We start from the raw sequence: 22,724 nt of genomic DNA on the forward strand, positions 1-22,724 counted from the left end.
GGCACCCATCAAACCTAAGACAGCTGGAGCAGTTTGCTCAGGAAAAGTGGGCCAAACTACCTGTTAACAGGTGCAGAAGTCTCATTGAGAGCTACAGAAAATGTTTGATTGCAGTGATTGCCTCTAAAGGTTGTGCAACAAAATATTAGGTTAGCAGTCCCATCATTTTTGTCCATGCCATTTTCATTTGTTTTCTTATTTACAATATTATGTTGAATAAAAAAATCAAAAGCAAAGTTTGATTTCTATTAAATATGGAATAAACAATGGTGGATGCCAATTATTTTTGTCAGTTTCAAGTTATTTCAGAGAAAATTGTGCATTCTTCATTTTTTGTGGAGGGGTACCAACAAATTTGAGCACGTCTGTACCTGTCATGTTTCAAACATGAGCCTTCTTATCTACTTGTAAATGCAAACCTACATAGACACAAATGTTACTTTCCTTTCTGCTTGCATTCATATACCACAGTAACTATGGAATGTACAGTAATTATGAAGTACAGTATTATTCAGTACATTAATTACATTTTTTTATTTTTTATAATTAATTTAGCTGACCGTTTTTATCGAAGGCAACATAAGAGTTACTGTATTATATAATTAAAATACAGAATGTTACATAGTAATGTACAGTAATGTACAGTACTAGTTACATATTACATTGTTTTATATTGCTTCTTCTGTAATAAACCTTTATACTACATGGAATGTATTACTGTACAATAAAAAACAGCATAAGTCAACTATATTACGAATTTGAAAAAAAAAACATATGTACAGACATATGTACAGTACAGTATTTACAGTATTGAATGGCAGTCATTGCAGTTTGCAGAAGCTAGCAAAGGGTTACATTACTTTTAACCTTTTTTCAGTCAGTTTTGTTGTCCTCCTTTGTTTGGTTTAGTGGCTTTCTCAATGTCCTAATTAAGACAGTTACGTTTTACATAAACACAGTCACATTATGTGGCCAGATAATAAACCTCTGTACAAAATAACCTTTGAGACCTAGAGACTAACATGATATAACACTGTGTCCTTCAACATTACAAGCAAATAGAAGACAGCATTTACTTAACGTGCACCACAAGGATAGAAGCTGCCTTTGTTCACATCCCTTGATGATACAATCTTTTCAGGTATTTGTTTTTTTAAATGGAATTTCAGTACAGAAATTGAAATGGATTATAATGTGCTTATACAGTACACATCTAAACTGCATAGTTATTTGGTGTAAAGAGAGAACAATCTTAATCTTCTAGTTACTATAATTCTGTTATTGTTACTGAATATTGACTTTTGAATATTGTACTCTTTCTTTTAAGAACCATAGCTTACATGTATTTTTGGAATGCAAAGTGTATTTTGAGTTTAATTGCCTAACATATAACTTTTTTTAATGAGAGATGAAAAATAGTTATTGTGCTTGTGTGAGCATGTAGAAAAGTTTTCCAGCAACAAAAATAAATCATTATTATTATATTATTATTACTATTTTTTTTTTTTGGCAATTGTATGCAGAGACTCAGGTTGGGGATTGAAAATGGTTTTTAAACGTAAAACATATGCTGTTGATCCAGATTATTCCACCTCTGATGAAGCTCATAGTGGTGGATCGTATGTAAGTATTATTAATAGATACGGTTGCAAATTATATAATTCATTTTTAGAATTAGTCTAAAACAGTCCAACCAGACAGTTGTTTAGTCGCCTGGCTGTAAGAAGCACACAACTCTGTTTATAAACCTGCAACTTTATTTATCTTTTCCACGTTTTGACATACCAGTATTAATATTTTTTATTCAACTGTACCTATACCACAAAAAAGCTAGATATGTTTTATAATTGAATTCTGCTGTTGGTACCAGCATTTTCTGACTCATCATTTATCAGTTTTGTTTTCTGGGTTGCTGTTGGTTGTTGGAATGCTCAGATTCAATGTTACACAGACCAAATATGTTTTGTTAGGCATATAGATAGCAGGTTACAAGTATATGAAAAAAAAACAAAAAAAAAACATATTGATTTATAAATACAATGTTTCAGTAAGGAATGATTAATTCATGACTCATATAATTAACATCATTTCTAAATATTACAAAAACAATTAACTACACATGTAATATGAAGTATTTTTTCTTTATAATTCTTTTTAAGAAAACAATGCCAGAAAATGCCCCTTGGTATATGGAAACAACTGGAATAGTGAACCCATCACCTGTTTTTATAACACCTTTGGATTACACTGAATATGATAATTCCAGAAAAAAATATAAATATAATGCTAGCTTGAAACACCTGATCCCTGTCCGTTGCATTACAACGTGAGTAAAAAAACAACATAATATTATGTTTTTATTTTTTGTGGGTGAAAATTATTATTTATACCACAGTAAAAAGTAATATACAAAACATAAAAAAAAAACTATAACATTAATAAAAAGTTAATCAATGTGTTGTCAAAAATCATGCATGATGTGTGATGTTACCAAAGCTTTGATTAAACATACTTGCAATTCACTGCTGTGCACATGTTTAAGTGATAACTAAAGGGCACTCAGTATATTTAGAGAATACTGCATGGGGTATTGAGAATGTAATGCCCACCCGAGGTGTGGGATGCCACACACTACCCCATGCAGTATTTTTATATAATCTCTGGTGAGCAATTTTTTCCCGACTGAGAAGCGAACGACAGCAACAATGTGAGGTACAGTTGGAATTCCTTTCGGTTTGATGGCTCGCGCTGGGGTCGTGATCTGTTGCCGGTATTAATGAGTGTGTTTTCCACATCACAGGGCTGTCTATTATGGGAAATATCAACTGGATGAGCCCATTGAAAAATTGCTCACCAGTCATTATAAAGTGATATCCTCCCAGTGGATGCATTCCAAGACAGAGCTGTGCTGTGAACTGGAGCCTTTGTGACCTTATGAAATAATGAGAAGCATCCCATAATCTTGGGAATGATTACACTTTGCGTTTGGCTCGTATTTACTAATGCTGGCCTTGCTTAATATTCCCTCGGTAACCAGGCCCTGCTACTGCTGTACTGTTGAGTGAGGATTGTGCCATGAAATGCATATCCCTACCTCTATAGCTAATTTGACTGTAAGGTTGTGAACAGCAGCCTCGCTCGGTTACAAGACTAATGTCAGAAAGCAAACAGATGAACTGGTTTGTTTGCTTGCCTGCTGATGAGTCATCTTTCAAACTACAAAACTTTTGCGTCCAAGAACTTTAATGAATATCTAGGCTTTGGGAAACAGTCAGTTGTTTTAAAAATATATATATACTATTGTTCATTGTATTACTGTAAATTTGCAATAATTATGTAATTATTTCCATTGGGTCACGGGTTGTAATAATGACAATATCTGTATATTTTCTTATACTAAATAAGTATAACTTTACACTATACATATCTTTTTCATACTTTAGACCACCTGCTGCCAGCCCTCTAGATGATGCTGGTTTCTTTTCTCTGGCTATGTTTACATGGCTCACTCCCATTTTGTGGAAAGTCTTTAGACGACAGATTGATGTCGACTCCGTACCTTCTTTATCGCCACTTGATGGTTCAGATGTTAATGCAAAAAGGTAACAATAAAATATATAGTTTTTCCCATATAATCTGTGGCTTTCTTTTTCACACATTGTATAAAAAAGCTAACAAATTATTCTGTATGTAATACAAACGTTGACCTCAACTGTGTGATAAAAGTTATTTTCTCAAATTGAAGCTTTCAGTACCCGATACCTTTTATAATGTATATACTCCTGTATACTCTTTGAATGCTGTATATTCATTAAGATTTCAGAGGCTCTGGGATGAGGAGGTTGCTAGGGTTGGACCTCAGAAGGCTTCAATTGAACATGTGGCCTTTCATTTTCAAAAGACTCGTATTATCCTGTCTTTCTGTGTCTCCATTTTGTTCACTGCTGCCAGTTTTATAGGACCAGTGAGTACTAGTATTCATTTTTATATTTGTGCAAATGAACAACAAGCTTTAATCTTTTTTTTTCCTTCTTCATATTTTCATACCTGTGTATAGACTTGTCAAAATAATTTGTATATTTTCAAGGATTCTTGATGAAACAGGAATTTCTAAAAATCAAATGCAACATAAATTATATATATATATATATATATATATATATATATATATATATATATATATATATATATATATATATATATATATATATATATATATATATATAAGTTTGAGAAAAAGGAAAACTGCTGTGTACCAAAATGATCAACAAGAAAAGAGAAAAACAGAAAAGGATATTTCAGGTACTTAAAAAGGTAGAACAATTGATCACAAATCAATCATCGGGACGTCTGGGACTACAAGTCCTTCATCGGCTGAATACAAAAAAACAGTTTCTAACACTAAACCGGCTTTATAGTCCAGATCACGGCTTCTCTCAAAGTGAAAAACAACGTGCACAAACTTGAACTTGAAGCTTATCTATAAACTTTCAAGGGCTATATATATATATATATATATATATATATATATATATATATATATATATATATATATTAATTACATGGGTAGTTGCTATATTTACACCATAGCCTATGCTAAAAATAATGTGATATTGCTATCTTGTGAAGTTATTATAAGATCATTAAATATACTACTATTCTGAATTCACCACTTGTTATTGTCATTTATGCATTATGAAAAGAGACGGCTGTGAGTATGAACACAGGAAGGTACGTTGTATTCCGAGTAGTACTGATATCTTGAGCAACAACATATTTTATATTTTTTTTAATCCATGTAATATAAAAAATAACATATGGGCTGCAGTGCATTTTGAGAAAATATTTCATCTCAGGTTTATGATGTCACAGAACCCCTCGATTAAATATTTTTTCGGAACACTGCAGCCCATACATTATTCTATATATACTGAATGTATGTTTGACTATTTTCAGTATTAATATGTGATTTTATTTATTACAGGGGGTTCTGGTTTTCAGTATTCTTCAGCATATTGAATCTTTCTCTCCAGACCGCATTCATGGGGTTGGTCTCTGTGTTGCACTTTTTGTGTCAGAGTTCAGCAAAGCGTTTTTTCTTTCTTTGACTTGGGCTATCAATTTTCGAACAGCAGTTAGACTTAAATCTGCTTTCTCTGCCGTGGCTTTCCAGAAGGTGGTGACTTTAAAGTCTTTGGGGAACATCTCTGTTGGAGAGGTACAGTTTGCTTTTTTTTGTTACATTTATTTTAATTCAGTGCATCAAAAAACATTTTCATCAAAAGAAAATGGTACCTAATTTATTGCAAAGGCCTTACCAACTTACAGTATAGAAGTATAAAGCAGTCATGTTTAACAAAAACTATAGTGAGGTATATTTTAAGATTTTATTTTTGAAGGTTCCAGATTTAATGTAAATAAATGTAATTAAAATGCAAAAATGAAAATGATCTTAATATATGTAATATAATTTAATGGTTCAGAGATGTTAATATCAGCTAACATCAGTACTTTAAGTATCAGACAAATCTTGAAAAGTAAAATTCAATAAAAAAATAGCATCTGAGCATTGGCAGAACAGACATTAAAAGCATATTCAAAGTAATTTTCAGATTTAATCAGAAACAGTTACATATAATCAATTCCCAAATCGTATGCACCATTAAATTCAATACATGTATAGTTACCATACTTTGTAAGAGGAAAGTTTGAACCGAAATCTTGGATGCAAAACAAATCTCTCGATGAAAATTGGTACTTAATCTGATCCTTTTGGATCATGTAGAATTAAAGTTGGATGAAAAGCGATGTTCTTTGTCCTTCTGAAGCAAGCCGATTCAGTAGACACAGCTTAGCAGTTTTGAAGAATTTAACGTTAAGTACTTTGTCTTCAAATAGATACACGTTAATTTTTTCCAGCAATTACTGGCTTTAGTTATATTTTAAGTTGCAATTTTTACTAATGTCTCTAGCAAAGTCTTACAATTACCAAAGCAGTTACCTGAGACTTGCTATTAAACACAGTTGATGTAGGTTGAGTTGCATAAATAAAGATATTTTTCTTTGACATTCTCCAGTCGAAGTTGCTTTCAATTAGAAATTCAGAGTTTCCTAGATCAGGAAGTTTCCTTGCAGTACCGACAAACGTACTTGGTAATTTTTCAAGAGATAGTGTCTGTAGAGATTTTCAGGCACACATTTTAGAAAAGCCTTTTTTTTTAAAGGAGAGAGTGTGAATTAATCCAAAACACAGGCTTTTAACCTCTGAAAAAAGAGGAAATCCAAAACATCCAATCACACACAGAATTACTAACATCCAATCAAAAGCGAAGTCACTCATGATATGTGCATACTATTACAGGTCGTTTTTTTTCCAAAATCAAAATGGCTTCTTTTTACCATATTCTCAAATAATTGGTCAACCAGAAACAGAGATAACCCTGGTAACTCAATCACCTTCAAGGCATGCACAGTTTTTTCAAGATTAGCTTTGGGGACGACTACCATTAAAATAAATAAATCAATATACACGGTCACATGAATATTCTTGATTTTAAGGAGATTTAAAACTTTCTATCATTGTCTCAATATTAAATCTCTATCGGTACAAGTCCAACACAACCTCCATCTTCTGACAGAGGTACTCTATATCTGAAATGTCTTTCAATAGAATTGTAAATTATCCTTTTGATGTGCAACGTCTGCTGATCTCACCAGATAAGCAGATTATCTCTCACTATTTGAATATTAATGACCCCTTAGTTATCTCTTACATAGTTGGCAGAACCGTCTGTTTTGATTATAATCAGTACTTTTGTTTACCAAAATGTGAGGTCTGGTCTGTCCTGTTTTCTTTGAAGCTTGGAAATTAAATGGAAGTATAAACAATTGTGGGGGTTCCCCTAGCCAAATGGTCTGCAAGCAATGGATGTGTTTGTTCTGCGAAATAGCAGAGTTTGTAAACCTCTCAGAGATTATAAAATACACGTGTCCTTCTAGAAAGGCCATATATATTTAAATATAGTATAAATGGTTATTTTCTCCACACTATTGTACTGTATAACCTCCTGCTGCTGTGTCAAGGTGGCAAGCAAACCTCCCCTTTGTAACATACAGCTGAAACTACCATTAGGAATGTAAATGTATTAGTTGGGATGCACAGAAGTCTGATTTTGAAATAGGTGAGACCAAATCAGTGTGGGTGCATCGCTGTGGTAGAGGATGAGGTAATGTGAAAAGTGGGTTCTGCCCACTTCTGGTTGGTGCAAGCCAGTCCAAATCCAAATCTGAACCCTGCAAACCTCTTCTAACTGAATATAGAAGGATAATCATTAGTAACAAAAAGTGAATTATATTTTACTAAAAAGAACTGAACACGAATTTGAATAAACAGTGTTTTTTTTTTTTTTTTTTGTCTAACAGGTTATCAACATCCTTTCCAATGACGGGTATCGACTTTTTGATGCTGCTTTATTTTGCACATTTTCACTGTGCATGCCAGTGCTGCTAATAGTTTGCATTATTTATGCATGCTATGTTTTTGGATATACTGCACTCATTGGCGTTTTGGTATATCTCATCTTTATCCCTGTACAGGTATGTTTTAAACTATTTACTTCAAAGCTAATGGAATGATGACACCCAACCTCCAATTTGTTCTACTTTTATTAGCATCAAAACATCATTAATGGCCCCTCCCCCTTTTTATTCTTGGGTAGAAGACCTCTGGTTCTTGGTTTTTTATGCAGATGTTTAATATATATATATATATAAAACATGATAGATTACAATTTGCCGTTGATTCCTTGTACTCGGTCACTTTCTGTACCATAGGTTGGATTTAATCCAACTCTCGTTAATTAGACCTTTCTGTTGTTTTCAGTTGTTGACAGCAAGGCTGACAACTGCGTTCCGAAGGAAAGCAATACATGTGACAGACAGTAGAGTGCGCACAATGAATGAAGTTCTGACTTACATTAAACTAATCAAAATGTATGCCTGGGAGAGTTCATTTGAGCAGACTATCACTGGTAAGGTACATCACATAGTAATCCAGTAGGGGTGAATGGTGTTCTTGTTGCCTCATATAAGTTGCCTGTATTTATAAATTACCTGTTTTCTAACCCCGTTTTGACAGAGGTGCGTAAAAACGAAAGAAAAACTTTAGAAAAAGCAGGATATGTCCAGAGTGTGAATTCTTCTGTGACCACCATCATACCAACTCTGGCAACAGTTCTCACCCTTATCGTTCACACATCTCTGAAACTTAATCTAACTTCATCAGCAGTAAGTAACTGCCATTGATGTGTTTTCATGTACTATTAAAAGAAAAACTGTTTTACCAAATCTTGTTTATTCTTTCCTCTGCAGGCATTCACACTGATTGCCATTTTCAATGCAATGAGATTCACACTTGGAATTCTTCCATTTTCAGTAAAAGCCTTGGCAGAAGCTAGAATCTCTTTGGCCAGATTAAAGGTAACTTCCTGAAACAAATAACATCACTTATTGCAGGCAAAAAATATATTATGTTTTTCCTCCCCCTCCTGAGTAAGCAGTTTGAGTTTTACCAGTACCTGTTATTACTGGGTGAAGGTTTTTGATTTATTTTTTTTTTAAAGAGAGATACTGTACAGATACAAGTTAAACAGTGTTTAAAAAGAGTAACACTAAAACAGTATATTAAACACAAACTGGATTCAATTAATCACAATGTCCTTAACAAAACTTAAACTAGTCCTTAAGGTTTTGTGTATAGGGCCCACAGTATTTTTTAAATGTCTTACTTTTTTTCTTTTTAGAAAATTCTCCTGGTTGAAAATCCAGAACAGTATGTGCTTTCCTTAAAAGGGTCTCCAAATGCATTAGTAATGGAAAAAGCCACTCTGTCATGGGACAAGCCGGATGACAACAGTGGGACTGACGGGACCCTCGCAAACGGAAAGAACAGTAATGAAAGTGAAAGTAATAAAAAAGCACAACCTTCAGAGAGCCAAAATGGAACAAAATCAACCACAAAGGAAACAAACAAAGTCACTCTGAGAAATATTAATATAACATTAGAAAAGGTACGTTTTATTAACATTTCAAAGCAAATACATACTTCACTTAATTGTTAAAGGTATAAATGTTAACTTATTTTTTTAACTATAAATTTATGAACAACCTGGTTTAGGTTTAATGAAAATTGCTTTACATTACACATCTACAAACCACAACATTATTTGTTGAATCAATTATCAATAATTTATTGTGGTGTTTTCTAACAATGTTACTTGAAAGACCAACAAATGTTTACATTCTAGGGAAAGCTTCTGGGAGTTTGTGGAAATGTTGGAAGTGGCAAAAGCTCATTGATATCAGCACTATTGGGGGAGGTAAGATTAAGTCACATGACTTCCTGATTATAACATGTAGCTGAACTGTTTCCTATTTTTGATTTACTATATTAAACAGCCCATACAGTAAATACTAAATAAATACTGTATACATTAAATTAAATTAAAACACAGAGGAAAACATCTAGATGTTAAACTGTTCAGTAATATTGGTAACAATTGTATCAATACTTGTACTGTGATTCTTGAAATGTATTTTTGTTTACGACTGTAAGTCGCCCTGGATAAGGGCGTCTGCTAAGAAATAAATAATAATAATAATAATAATAATAATAATAATAATAATAATAATAATAATAATAATAATAATAATAACAAGTCAAGTTACATAATAATAAGTTATGGTATATTTCTGTTGGATAACTTCAAGATTAAATATCAATAATGACCACTTAGAATCCCTGTTACTTTTAATGATTTACTCTAGCACTCTTGTGGTGAGATTTTCAGTGTTCTCTAGTAACAGAAGGGTCCCACCTGTTGTAGATGAACCTTCTCCGTGGCTCAGTGGCAGTGGATGGAATGTTTGCCTATGTATCCCAGCAGGCCTGGATATTTCACGGAACTGTTAGAGACAATATTTTAATGGGAGAGGATTTTGATGAAAAAAGGTAATTGTATGTATTTAAAAAAAAAAAAGTTATCAGCAAGGATATGACTGGTGTTTGAACGCGAGATATGTGAGAGAGCGCTGCTGGTCCCCTCCCTTTGAAACCATGAAGACCAGAGCAGATTCACAGCCACTTCTCGCATTGTCCAGGGACTTGGACCACTTTACCACAAAAATCGACTCCACTGCTTTCCATTATCCTAGTTCTGATACAATACGACTATTTCTGGGGTCTTGTACACTTGCTACAGGGCCGTATTGTCATGAAGTGTACTTGTGAACTTGTGTTTTTGGATGCGCTACACCTCTCTACCAGGGGAAACAAATGCATACTACTTATTTCCCCTAAAACATATATGTATTAAATGTACCATCTTGGGCATTTGTTGTTTTGTTATTTAATTGCAGGTACAGTGAAGTTATTAGTTCTTGCAGCCTTAAGTCTGACCTGGCTATTCTTCCACATGGTGATATGACCGAGGTGAGTTAATGTCCCAGATTGGGAGAGGAATGTAAAAGCAATATTAAGCAATGCCAAAAGAACGATTAAGGTATACAGCATGTGTTTGTCCTCATTTCTTCTATTTCCTATGAAAGATCGGTGAAAGGGGCCTCAATCTCTCAGGAGGTCAGAAGCAGAGGATCAGCCTGGCCCGAGCCGTGTACTCCAACAGAGACATTTTCTTACTGGATGATCCTCTTTCAGCTGTGGATGCACATGTTGGTAAACACATTTTTGAGGAGTGTGTCAAAAAGGCACTTGCAGGAAAAACGATCATTCTGGTGACTCACCAACTGCAGGTAAAACAAAGGAATCTGATACCCCATACTAAAAAAATATATATTTTAAATATATTTTTGTAAACATATTATTCATATAAAACTCATAGTCTTTGGGAATGATAAAATATATGGAAAAATATATGTATTATGTATGTAACATTATATAAAATATTTTTAACATATTACAAAATTGGCCCGTTTTCATCATATGGAAAATATATTTACAATGTATTTGCTTAAACATATTTTAAATATATTTAAAATATAATTTCAGGTAACAATATATCAATTATATTGTCCATGTATTTTTTAGAAATGTATTATTCAATATATTTACTAAACATGTATTATATAATGTATTCACAATATATTACATAATGTAAAGTGCCTGGACACACACCATATTTTGCATGTGTTCCACCAAACAGATATGAAGCAAATAAATAAGAAAGGAATGGAATTCCGCAATTTCACTTAAAAATAACTACTATCTTTAAACATAACGGAATATATCAACATTTTGTAAAAATTCAGTGTATATAAAACACTCAAGTACAAAAATGAAAAGCTTTCAACATATGCTAAAAGGCTGTTTGCATTACAACAGGTGTTTGGACTGCTTCTCTGTAGACCTGCTAACATTGTTCTTCTGAAACTATGAGATGTTACAAAAAACTGCTGCTTCCAATTAAAAATGCATTAATAGCTATGGAATTGTTGCTGAAAATAGAGCTATGAAAGTAAAAAAAACACTAATAAACTGGAAATACATTTTTATAATTTCATTCTTTTTTCATATTGGTGGGCATACAGTTTAAATATAAGGTGCCTTAAAATATGAACAGCCTATTGTGTCCTTTATTGTTATTGACCTCTCTTTTTTTTCTTCTTCTAAATACTAGGCTTAGCCCAGTTATTTTTTATGAGATATCTCTAACACTTCGGTATCTGCAGAAAGATTGATTAACGACCATATTTGTTCCGTCAAGAATAAATTTATTTACCGAATTAAAATCACAGTGTCTGTGTCTTGTTTTAAATTTAGTGCTGCCTGACCGTCCCATTATATGCAATATAAATATATTGTTTGAAAACACTGCATACACTTTTAAATATATTAATGTGAATATATTTATTTACAACATATTTTACAATGTATTTTTAATATAATTTAGAAAAATAAAATGTATAAATGTGAATATGTTGATTTACAAAATACATTTATAGTATATTATAAATATATTTAAGCAACATGTCATGTTTAAGAAAATATATTATAAATACATTTCAGGTTTAAAAAATATATAATTCCATATATTAAAAATATATTTATTTTCCGTATGGGACAGCACCTGTGCTTATTCTGTATACTTAAATTATAACTTCAAGAAACAAATGTATGTTTGATTTACAGCCAAACTCAATGCATCCTATAGTTATCGTTATCATAAGACCAGTGTTTTGGTCTGTCCTTTTTTTTTTAAGGTCATTTTGTTCTTAATAACAAAAAGCCAATTATGTTTATATATATTTAATGAATACAATTTGAATGGTCATTCTTATTTGTTTTGGGAAGTACTTGGAGTTCTGTGATAAAGTTATATTACTGGAAGATGGAGAAACAAAAGAAATGGGGACCCACAAATCTTTGATGGAAACAAAAGGCAGATATTGGCGGCTCATCCAGAACTTTCGATCAGAACACTCAAATGTAAGTTGCTTTTTTGTTTTGTAAGCAATGATATACATTTATAAAATGGCTTGGATAAATTAAGTGCTGTGATTGGCTGAACAAGATCACATGACCAGGCAGTAATAATTGTCTTACCGCACAGGCATGACATCATAGACCAACTTACTTACCTGATCTATTAATATTACTATGCCTTAATAATAACAATTATCTAAACAGTGTTTCTGTAGGTTAAAATGTTAACATCCAACTGAAACAGCATTACATCACTCAATAATCTAGATTGTGTAATTATTTAAAAAAATAAATAAATAAATGTAGCCATTTTATAAGCGAAATAACCCACTCCAGGGTGTACAAGACAATTCTTACCGCACTTCCTGGGTTGTTGAAGGCACCTGCGGCCTTGTGCCTCACAACGCACCCTGTCGCGGGTTATTTCTTACATACTGCACTATAAGTACATTGAAACATTTATAATACATGAGCGGTGTCCTGCAAAAACTTGATATTTCACTATTTCAGATTCACCTTAATATTGCCATCACAAATTAATGGAAAATTAAGTTATGGTGGAAAAACTTGATAACCCATTTCAGTTTTCAGAACATTTTATTGATAATAGGACGCAAGCATAAGTAGGTTATCTAAAGAAAACGTACTTGAAGGTTATCCAGTTTTTCCAGGGCACCCCATTGAATGTAAATCTGTAAAGAAATATTAAATGGCAGTCTGCATATCTTTTGAAGCTTTGAATAAGTAAACAACACAGTAAACTTGTTATGATTCATTAATGTGAAGTTTCAGGACTCTGTCGATGAGGAACAAAACACACAAGAATTATCTGGCTCTAAAAAAAAGGATTCTGAACACGGAATTGAAAATCCTGGTAAAGAATTGTGTTAGAATTCTCTTATGAATTAAATGATTCATGAGTTCTTCTCAAAACTCATTGATTTCTGGTTTCTTTTTACATGTTTTTTTTAGCTTTTGACATATCTGATGAGATGAATGTATCTGCTAACCACAAGCACTCAAGTGGACTGGACAAAAACGGTAACATTCAACAACTCTTTCTATTCAACAAATGACATACATGGGCTTCTGCTGCACCTAGAATTGGTTTAAAAAAGTAATAATGCAAAATAATTATGAGGCCAGTCCAGTTAATGTATATTTAGAACTATTTACACCACCAGGGAATGTATAACAATGCTAGTGGGCCCTGAGACCCCAAACAGTATAAAAGTGATCATCATTTTCTTTATGAACTTTAGACCTCAAGCCTGTGCTGAAATGCAGTGGATTGTGTTTCTCACGGTGCTTGTGTTGATTTGAGTAGACAGGAATTGCATTTGATTAGAAAATTAACAGATTAACAGGTGATTAATGATCAGGCTACTTAATTAACTTTTCACCCATTGTGTGTACATTAGATGAGAATTAAACTGCCAGAAATATATATAATAATGCCTACAGCATTGCAATGCTTTGGAGGGCAATTGGGTACTATTTTCTGTTAAAACTTCCATTAGTTATTATTACACAACATTTAAAATAGCAATCTACAGCATTGTGAAATTCTCGCCTGGATAAAATATGCAAAGATATTTCATGTTCAATTTTCAATGGTTGTTTCTATTTAATTGGAATACAATGAGTTATTATCCATGTTATCCATCATTTATACAGATAATAAGTTGAAACAAAGGTTTTAGATGCACAGCTTTAATAAGTTTTAGAACAACTTTCCTTATTTCATATTATTTATGTTTTCCCAGAAGAACCTCAAAAACAGTTAGTGCTTCAGGAAAGAGGGCACGAAGGTTCTGTTACATGGAAAACCTACCACTTTTATATTAAGGCTTCTGGAGGTATGTCGCACATCAAAAACAGGAAGAGAATGTTTTTTCACCATACTGAACATCTCTTGTACTTCATGAGTCGAATGATTTAGCTTACTCCCTTCAGTTTTCTAATGAATTTTCAACACAGTGATTCGACATGTCATAATCACACTTTCAAAGATAAGCTAGTGAACTTTAGTCTTAGTCACACATATTATATAATCACACAGAGGCACATGGCTATATGCTTTTTCCTGAGAAAATATAAGTGCACTTACAGCTGAAGATACAGTCGTGTAAGTGCAAATAGAAGATGTGAGCTAAGGTGTTTCTAAATATGCATTGTTTTAAAACATACAATCACTTATACAATCAGCATATATTTAAATGTAATTACATGTGTGATGCATAGTTTGTTTGAATAACTGGTTTATGTAACTCGTTAGTTATTCCAACAGGATTTCACATTTTCTCTTCCAGGATATATTTTGGCTGTTTTTGTTTTTCTCATGTTTTTCTTGATGGTGGGATCAAGTGCCTTCAGCAGCTGGTGGCTTGGACATTGGATAGAACAGGGCTCAGGGGTAATCTCCATTATGTTATCAACTCAGCTATTAAAATAGACCAATAAAATAGCTAAAAACAGCTTTATTAAAACTCCCTGATTAAGACTGAAAAGTTTAATAAAGGCTGTCAAATAAAAGGAAATTGGCAAACGATGCTACAAAGTATGACTGACTTGTATTTTTTTTTCTTTCATTCACTGTAGGTGTATAACTGCACATCATCACAATGTGGCAGTATTTCACATAATCCTGACCTACAGTTTTACCAGCTGGTGTATGGAATGATCGTAGTGGTTATGTTTTTACTGAGTGTCATCAAAGGATATGCATTTACAAAAGTCACACTGAGAGCTTCTTCAAACCTGCATAACAGAATGTTTCATGGGGTAAGAGTTAATAATGTATACGATTTTACTATAAAGTTGAATGAGGGAGAAAAAACGGTTTAGAAAAAAAATAGTCTTAAAGGTCAGAGTGGACTTCATCGCCCAGACTGCATTAGAAAAGAATAATGAACCAGATAAGAACCTGGCAACCCAGCAGCAATCACAGTTTGTGTTTGTTTCAATAATGGTGCCATTATTATGTAGATTTGATTACCTGTAGGTTTTAGACCAGCTTAGTGCCCATAAAAACTCATTAGATTAATTGTTCTTGGCTCCGCGCAGTCATCACCAAAATCTGGTTTATGTAGTAAAATGTATACTCAAGGCATTCAATGAATATATTTATACAACAAGCACAGGCTTTTTTTACCACTGAGATATCTATGCCATGTCATTCTGTTCTGAAAATATGTTTTCTCAATCCTGTTGAAGAAATTACTTGTGGCTGAAAGTCTGTTATATTACTGAGCTCATGTATGTGCTGTGTCCTCTCTGTATATACTTCCTTTATGTTCTTACTCTTAGATCCTCCGCAGTCCAATGAGTTTCTTTGACACAACCCCGACTGGCAGGATGATTAACCGCTTCTCCAAGGACTTGGATGAGATTGATGTCGGCTTGCCGTTTACCGCAGAGAATTTCTTACAGTTCTCCTTGCTGGTTGTGTTCACCATTACCATCATTTCAATAGTGTTTGTAGAACTTCTTATTGCAGTCTGTATCCTGGCCGTTATCATCTGGATCATCCTATTGTAAGTCATGTTTGCATACTTAGGACAAACCCCAGTGAATGTTTTATCTAATTATTTAGATATCTAAGTGCAAATGATTCAAGAAGAGATTAATAGTATGTATATTAGAGGGTCTTATGCAGACATTATTCAATACATCAAATGCCTGTTAATTGGTATTAAAATGAATTGATACAATGTGGAAGTATATTTGGTAGATAAACTGCTGGTTTTGCCTTCACTGATACATAAAGACCACAAAACGGTGCCAACTAACAGTGCTTATTCTGGGAGACTGAAGGTTTTAGAATCCTACAGTAAAATCGGAATGGTCTAGAACAGTGTTTCCCAACCTTTTTCAATGAGGGACCACCTTGGTGTTTTGAATTTTTCCCATAGACCACTTGCCACGCATTTTATTACAACAGCGTTTTGTAAAGTAAGTAAAGTATTTATATAACTGACCTAACTTAATGAGATCCCTAGGCTTGAATCTTCACTACCACAGTTCATCAACCAATGTTGTCTTTTTGCGCATTGAAAGTTGCTGATGGCAACGTTTCTTTTGTTTAAAAAAGTGTTTTTTTCTGAATGCTTTGTAGATACATGGCGTCTCTGAAAGTATTAGGTCTCTACAGTAAAAATCTGAATGGTCTAGAAGGTTTATTTATGCGTTATATTTCAGTGTTTTCCAGAGAAGTATTCGAGAACTGAAGAGGATGGAGAACATTAGCCGGTCTCCCTGGTTCTCTTATACCACTGCTACTGTCCAAGGACTGAGCACAATCCATGCATACAATAAGCAAGAAAAACATATTGAACAGTAAGGATTGTGTCTCTTTGACCCTGTTAATAATGACTGAGTCTCCAAGAGAGCTCAATTTATTTGTATTTCACTTCCCAGCTTTTGCAGTTCTCAGAATTCCCAATATTGCTCTGTTATAAAATATACAGTAATTTCAATATTTCTGTAGTCCAAACTGAGAGAATAGATAAACATGCATTGGACTTTGTTCAACCTTTTCTTTTCATTATTGTACCTTTTTATAGATTTAAGCAGTTAGGCGACATGAATTCCAGTCATTATATGCTTTTTCACTGCGGGACAAGATGGCTTTCCTTTCGACTGGATTTCCTTACGTCAGTCGTCTCTCTGCTGGTGGCTTTGTTTGCTGTTTTGGGCCCTGATTCGATCAGTCCTTCATTTAAAGGGCTGGCTCTCTCCTACACAATCCAGGTAAGAGCTGTGGGAAACAATAAAAATAATAATTAATAATAATATAATAAAAACAAAAACCTGCCCTGGGATTTTTTATTTTAATCTCTGTCTTCAATAATATAGTATTTTAAACTGACAGGTTTGTCAAAGAATTGTAATACTTTCTTTTACAATTGTATTGTCTAAATATTCCAAAAACATGAAACATTTCAAAACAAATAAATGACAGAATTTTTTTTTTTTTATCTTAATCCCAATCCCTGTCTTTGTTTGTAGTTAACTGGAATATTACAGTTTTGTGTGAGACTTGGAACAGAATTGGAAGCAAAATTCACTTCTGCCGAAAGAATACTGGAATACATATTGGTAAGAAAGATAAGATAGAAATCAATTATAGTGTAGGGATCCATTTATAAGTCTTTACTATATATATATATATATATATATATATATATATATATATATATATATATATATATATATATATATATATATGATTACAAAGGATATAAACTAGTTTGCTCTCTGAAAAGAGCTCCCAGTTTCTTTAGCTAAATAACACATTTGTACATATAACTTTTAAATAAATACTGTTGAGGTTCCCACAGATTCTAATTAGGTCATTAGAAAAAAGGCCAAAGACTTTGGAAATTTAAAAAAATCGCTGGGTACAAAAACATTAATTAGCACAGGTGTAGATGATCAGTACAGTAAACTGTAGATGCAATACACATCTTTAGAGGTAATATTGAGTTTTATACAGAATCTTAAACTAAAGTGTTTTAAATAAAGCCAGTTTAAATAAATCATTATTGTATGATACAGTATTTCTGCATGTGATAAATAACTACACTACAGTGGTGTTGCACTGTAGCAAGAAGGCATTCTGTTTGAAATGATGCCAGTGTTGTCTCTTGTGTAGGGAAGTGTTTCTGAGGCTTCTATGAAGAGTAAGGCTGCACAAATTCCTCAAGGGTGGCCAAACCATGGTGCAATTACCTTTAATGACTACCAGATGAAATACAGAGAAAATACCCCAATAGTTCTGAATGGGTTACACATCCGAATTGCTGCAAAAGAAAAAGTTGGAATTGTAGGAAGAACAGGGTCCGGTAAGGATCTTTTTTTCCTACTGTACATTTTGCAAAAACAATATGCATGTACTACACATTATATTACCAATGCTTCTGAACATACTTTTCAGAAGCTTTTATTTGTGGGTGGAAAATAGAATATTAAACAAAGGGTTTAATATGGCTTGCCATTTTCCCTGTATCTTAGGAAAGTCTTCCCTGGCAGTAGCTTTGTTCCGGCTAGTTGAGCCATTCGGTGGATCCATCCACATTGATGATCTTGACATCGGCAGCATTGGATTGCAAGATTTACGCAGTAAACTCTCAGTAATCCCCCAGGATCCTGTTTTGTTTATTGGCACAGTAAGGTAATAACTGCTTTTCCTCTGTAACTCTAATGCATTTTAATAAATCATTATTTTAGAATTAAAACATTCTGCAATGTATATACGAGTATATATGAGTATACGAATCTGGTGATAAGTTAGTGTATATGAAACATTTAATTTCTGCCTGTCAACATTTTCATTTGTAGGAAGTATAACTACCCCTGTGATATTATTATGTTTTATTCACTATATAAGTAATTCAGAAAACCCTAAGAATTACAGGCTTTTGAGAGCTAATCATCTTGCGATAATAAAAATAAAGTGTTTTGTGTCCTCATTTCCATACCACTTTGTTTTTTTAAATACAGGTATAATCTGGATCCTTTTAACAAATACAGTGAAGATGAGATCTGGCAAGCGCTGGAAAGAACATGTATAAAAGATATGGTATGCAGACAGATCAGATCATCAAACTTTTGCTGTTGTTTTTTTTTCTGTTGTCTATTGAAGCCTGATAGAGCAGTATGATTGTTTTTTAAGAACAAATACATTTATATCCCTACGGCATTTTTAGAATTTAATGTGCACCTTATGCATAACCAGCATAAGCAAGAAGGTTGTATCTATCCTGTCCATAATGTGCACCCCCTGTATACTAACCTAACAAAAAAAAACCCCAAGTAACAAAAACACCATAATATACAGAATATTATATATATATATATATATATATATATATATATATATATATATATATATATTTGTCCAGAATTCATAAAATATTGGATATTATATTCATAGAATTTTGGTTTTATGGTGTCTGTTTGCATAGAGTTTTATAAAATGCTTAATAGTTTATGTAGAGTTACCTGTTATCAACAAATGCATTGACTTGGACAATGAAATCGCTTGAGTGTATTGCAGCAGGAGGCTGGATTGCATACATCATGTCACAGTGTGTCTGTCTTTCTGAATTGCTTCCCACTGTTTTTGTATTTAAGATCTCCAGCCTGCCCAGAAAGCTAGAAGCAGAGGTGGTTGAGAACGGGGAGAACTTCTCTGTGGGTGAACGGCAGCTGCTGTGCATGGCCCGAGCCATTCTGAGAAACTCCAAGGTGAGTAGCACATATATCAAAGTGCTTGGTCTATATCATCCGGAAACAACAAATGCATTGACTTGGACAATGCAATAGCTTGAGTGTATTGTAACACAAGTCACGTGAACACAGTATGATGGCACCCACCATATATCAAAGGTCAAAGTAAAGGGTACTGTTAATATTATTTTGTTCAAAGAGCCTTTCTAGTATTGATAATATGAATCTGTTGGTGTGCTTATAATAGACTGCTTGTTTATTTTCATATTTAGTGTGTGTCAGTTTATTATTGGGAGATAAATAAAACATGCATATTTTCATGCAGATAATTGTGTTAGATGAAGCCACTGCCTCCATCGATTCTGAGACAGACGGCCTGATCCAGCACACAATCAGAGAGGCCTTCCGGGAGTGCACCATGTTGACCATCGCTCATCGCATCAACACAGTTTTGGACAGCGATAAGATCCTGGTCATGGAAAATGGAAAGGTGCAGGAATAAATACACTCAACTGGACATGTGGGCCCTATTCACAAAACCTTAAGAATTAAATACACTTTGACAGTCTGTTATGGTTTCTTGAACAATCTAAACAGTTTAAAATAAATATATATATATATATATATATATATATATATATATATATATATATATATATATATATATATATTTCAGATTTTATTGTATGTAGAGTGACAATGTTAGTTTTGCAGTAATAAAATGTTTGCTGTTTTGTCTTGCAGGCTGTTGAATTCGACCGACCAGAAGTCTTGGTGCAGAGACCAGATTCGTTATTTGCATCACTTCTAGCAGCTGGCAATACTGTGGAAACGTGAGCCGAGTTGAAGTTGCAAGTTCGCTGCTGTAGCATGTTCTTTCTGCTGGCAGAAAAAAAGATTTATATGTGTACGGTGGCTCATTGAGGACATGGAAAAAAAAGTTATCTCCAGAAATGATCTCATCAGAACCTACCCAGATGTGACCAAAATTCAGTCAATGGTCACTGGGCAAGAGACATGTTTCAACACCAGACCAAACATACATCTTGTGGCCAGGGTTTACAATTACAATAGAAAGAGAAGAATGCATTACCCAATGTGTGCATTGTTAAGCCACTATGCATTATTTAAAAGTTATGCATTTGCAATGCAGTGCACAATGAGTCATTTTTCATAGAACACCATTAAATACTCCTTGATGTGGGGAGTTAAATCCAGTTTAATATCATTTTGATGGGAGCCTTGGGGCTACAGTCAAAATAATATTGTGGTTTACTTTAAGAGGCAAGGCATTTTTCCATCTTCTTTTTAAAAGTACAGAATTGCTATTTCGATCCCTCAGGAATAAATTAGTTATTGGACATGTTTCCCAAAAAAACCTTGTCATTAAAAAACTGAAAGTCAATAAGAGGTGCGGAATTAGATTATTTTAAAATTAGTCGTGTACCTCTACTGAAAATGTCCCTGGTTATTGCATAATATCCTTTAATGTTACTTTTATTGCAGTACTGGGATGATGAAAACAGTAAATAATATGCTAAGTAAATCTAAACAACAACAAGAATACATTAATTATGATGCCTGTGATGTTTTCATACCAACTGGGTTTCAGTTGCTCTGATGGTCAGAGATAAGAGATGGGGTTGGTTATGTACATTTTATTGGCCCTTTGGGAGTGTGGCAGTCAGCACACCCATTGCCTTTGGCTTATAAATTCTGCTTAGTCAAATGTATATTGCACAATAGCCTTGCAGGCACTGTATTAAAGCAACAGCAGTTAACATGACTTGTAAATTATACTTTGAGGATTTTTGGAGGCTTACAGTATGTTATGTTGTCATTTTGGTACATGTACTGTTTGTGTAGTGTTAGATACCTATGAATCTATTACTGAACATTTGAACATTTTATCTAAAACTGTGATAAGGAAGCACAAAATGTGATGTTATTAAAATCTGCCAACTATACAGAGGAAAAAAAACAACTTTGTGGTCACCAGTCACTTCAAGGGGCAACAGTAATATACAGGGTGATTAGAAAGTAAGTTTACCACATCAACGCACCATGCTAATCACCCTGTACAATAGGCATAAAGTAACTCTTGAAAGGGTCATAGTAATATACAGTACAGTATGACACTATAACAAGGCAACATATGGAAAAAGCAGCTGTCACTGCACATATGTCACTTAAACTAGTATTTGACCCTGACCCTGAAGGAAGCTGGTAGTCAACGAGGTGCAAAAGCAGGAGGAGAGGATGAGGTGTATAAAGGCCATTTCCCAGGCCAAACAGGGAGAATGGATGAGATGGGAGAGTGTGGAACAACGCAAGATTGGCTGGCAAGACCTATGGTCAATGGAACAGAGCAGGATCAGTTTCCTCATCAGGTCAACATATGATGTTCTCCCATCACCACAGAACCTAAACCTCTGGGTAGGAGAGGATCCCTCATGTCCTTTGTGTTCATCACCTGCAACATTAAGGCACATTTTGACAGGATGTAAGGTGGCTCTTAGCCAAGGACGGTTTACTTGGCGCCATGACCAGGTGCTGCGATGTTTGGCCTTAGCATTGGAAGACAAGCGTAACATGACCAATAAGTTGCCACCTGTTCCATCAAAACATTACACACAAAAGACAACATTCCTCCGCCCAGGAGAGCAACCACCAAGAAAAGGTGTTAAAACCAATCCTCGCCCAGGACAACTGGAAGCTGCTAGAGACTGGAATATGCTGTCAACGGCTTATTTTTCCACCTGAGATTGCCACCACTAACCTTCGAACAGATATTGTCTTGTGGTCTGGATCAGCACGCCTTGTTCACCTGGTAGAGTTAACAGTGCCATGGGAGGACGCTGTAGATGAGGCGTATGAGAGGAAGAAACTGCGGTATGCTCAACTAGCCACTGAAGCGGAACAGCGAGGATGGAGAGTTCGGGTTTACCCAGTGGAAGTGGGTTGTCGAGGATTTGTGGCACATTCTACAACC

General features: G+C 33.9%; 1 protein-coding gene across 1 annotated transcript; it reads left to right on the top strand.

Moving 5' to 3' along the window:
* The first annotated feature begins 1,060 nt into the window (after positions 1-1,060).
* On the top strand, positions 1,061-21,937 carry LOC117424999 (ATP-binding cassette sub-family C member 12-like). The gene is made up of 31 exons (XM_034041600.3): positions 1,061-1,141; positions 1,524-1,623; positions 2,160-2,326; positions 3,444-3,602; positions 3,817-3,964; positions 4,985-5,218; positions 7,423-7,596; positions 7,883-8,030; positions 8,138-8,286; positions 8,371-8,478; positions 8,802-9,068; positions 9,306-9,377; positions 9,885-10,009; positions 10,417-10,489; positions 10,606-10,809; positions 12,368-12,502; positions 13,286-13,373; positions 13,472-13,540; positions 14,266-14,358; positions 14,812-14,915; positions 15,101-15,283; positions 15,809-16,035; positions 16,700-16,837; positions 17,065-17,251; positions 17,510-17,599; positions 18,156-18,345; positions 18,515-18,674; positions 19,004-19,082; positions 19,637-19,750; positions 20,058-20,222; positions 20,477-21,937. The coding sequence occupies exons 2-31, from the start codon at positions 1,546-1,548 to the stop codon at positions 20,567-20,569; spliced, it is 4,221 nt and encodes a 1,406-aa protein (XP_033897491.3). The 5' UTR covers positions 1,061-1,141; positions 1,524-1,545; the 3' UTR covers positions 20,570-21,937.
* Positions 21,938-22,724: the final 787 nt, after the last annotated feature.

The sequence above is a fragment of the Acipenser ruthenus genome, chromosome 20 (genome assembly GCF_902713425.1).
Source record: "Acipenser ruthenus chromosome 20, fAciRut3.2 maternal haplotype, whole genome shotgun sequence".
NCBI lineage: Eukaryota > Metazoa > Chordata > Actinopteri > Acipenseriformes > Acipenseridae > Acipenser > Acipenser ruthenus.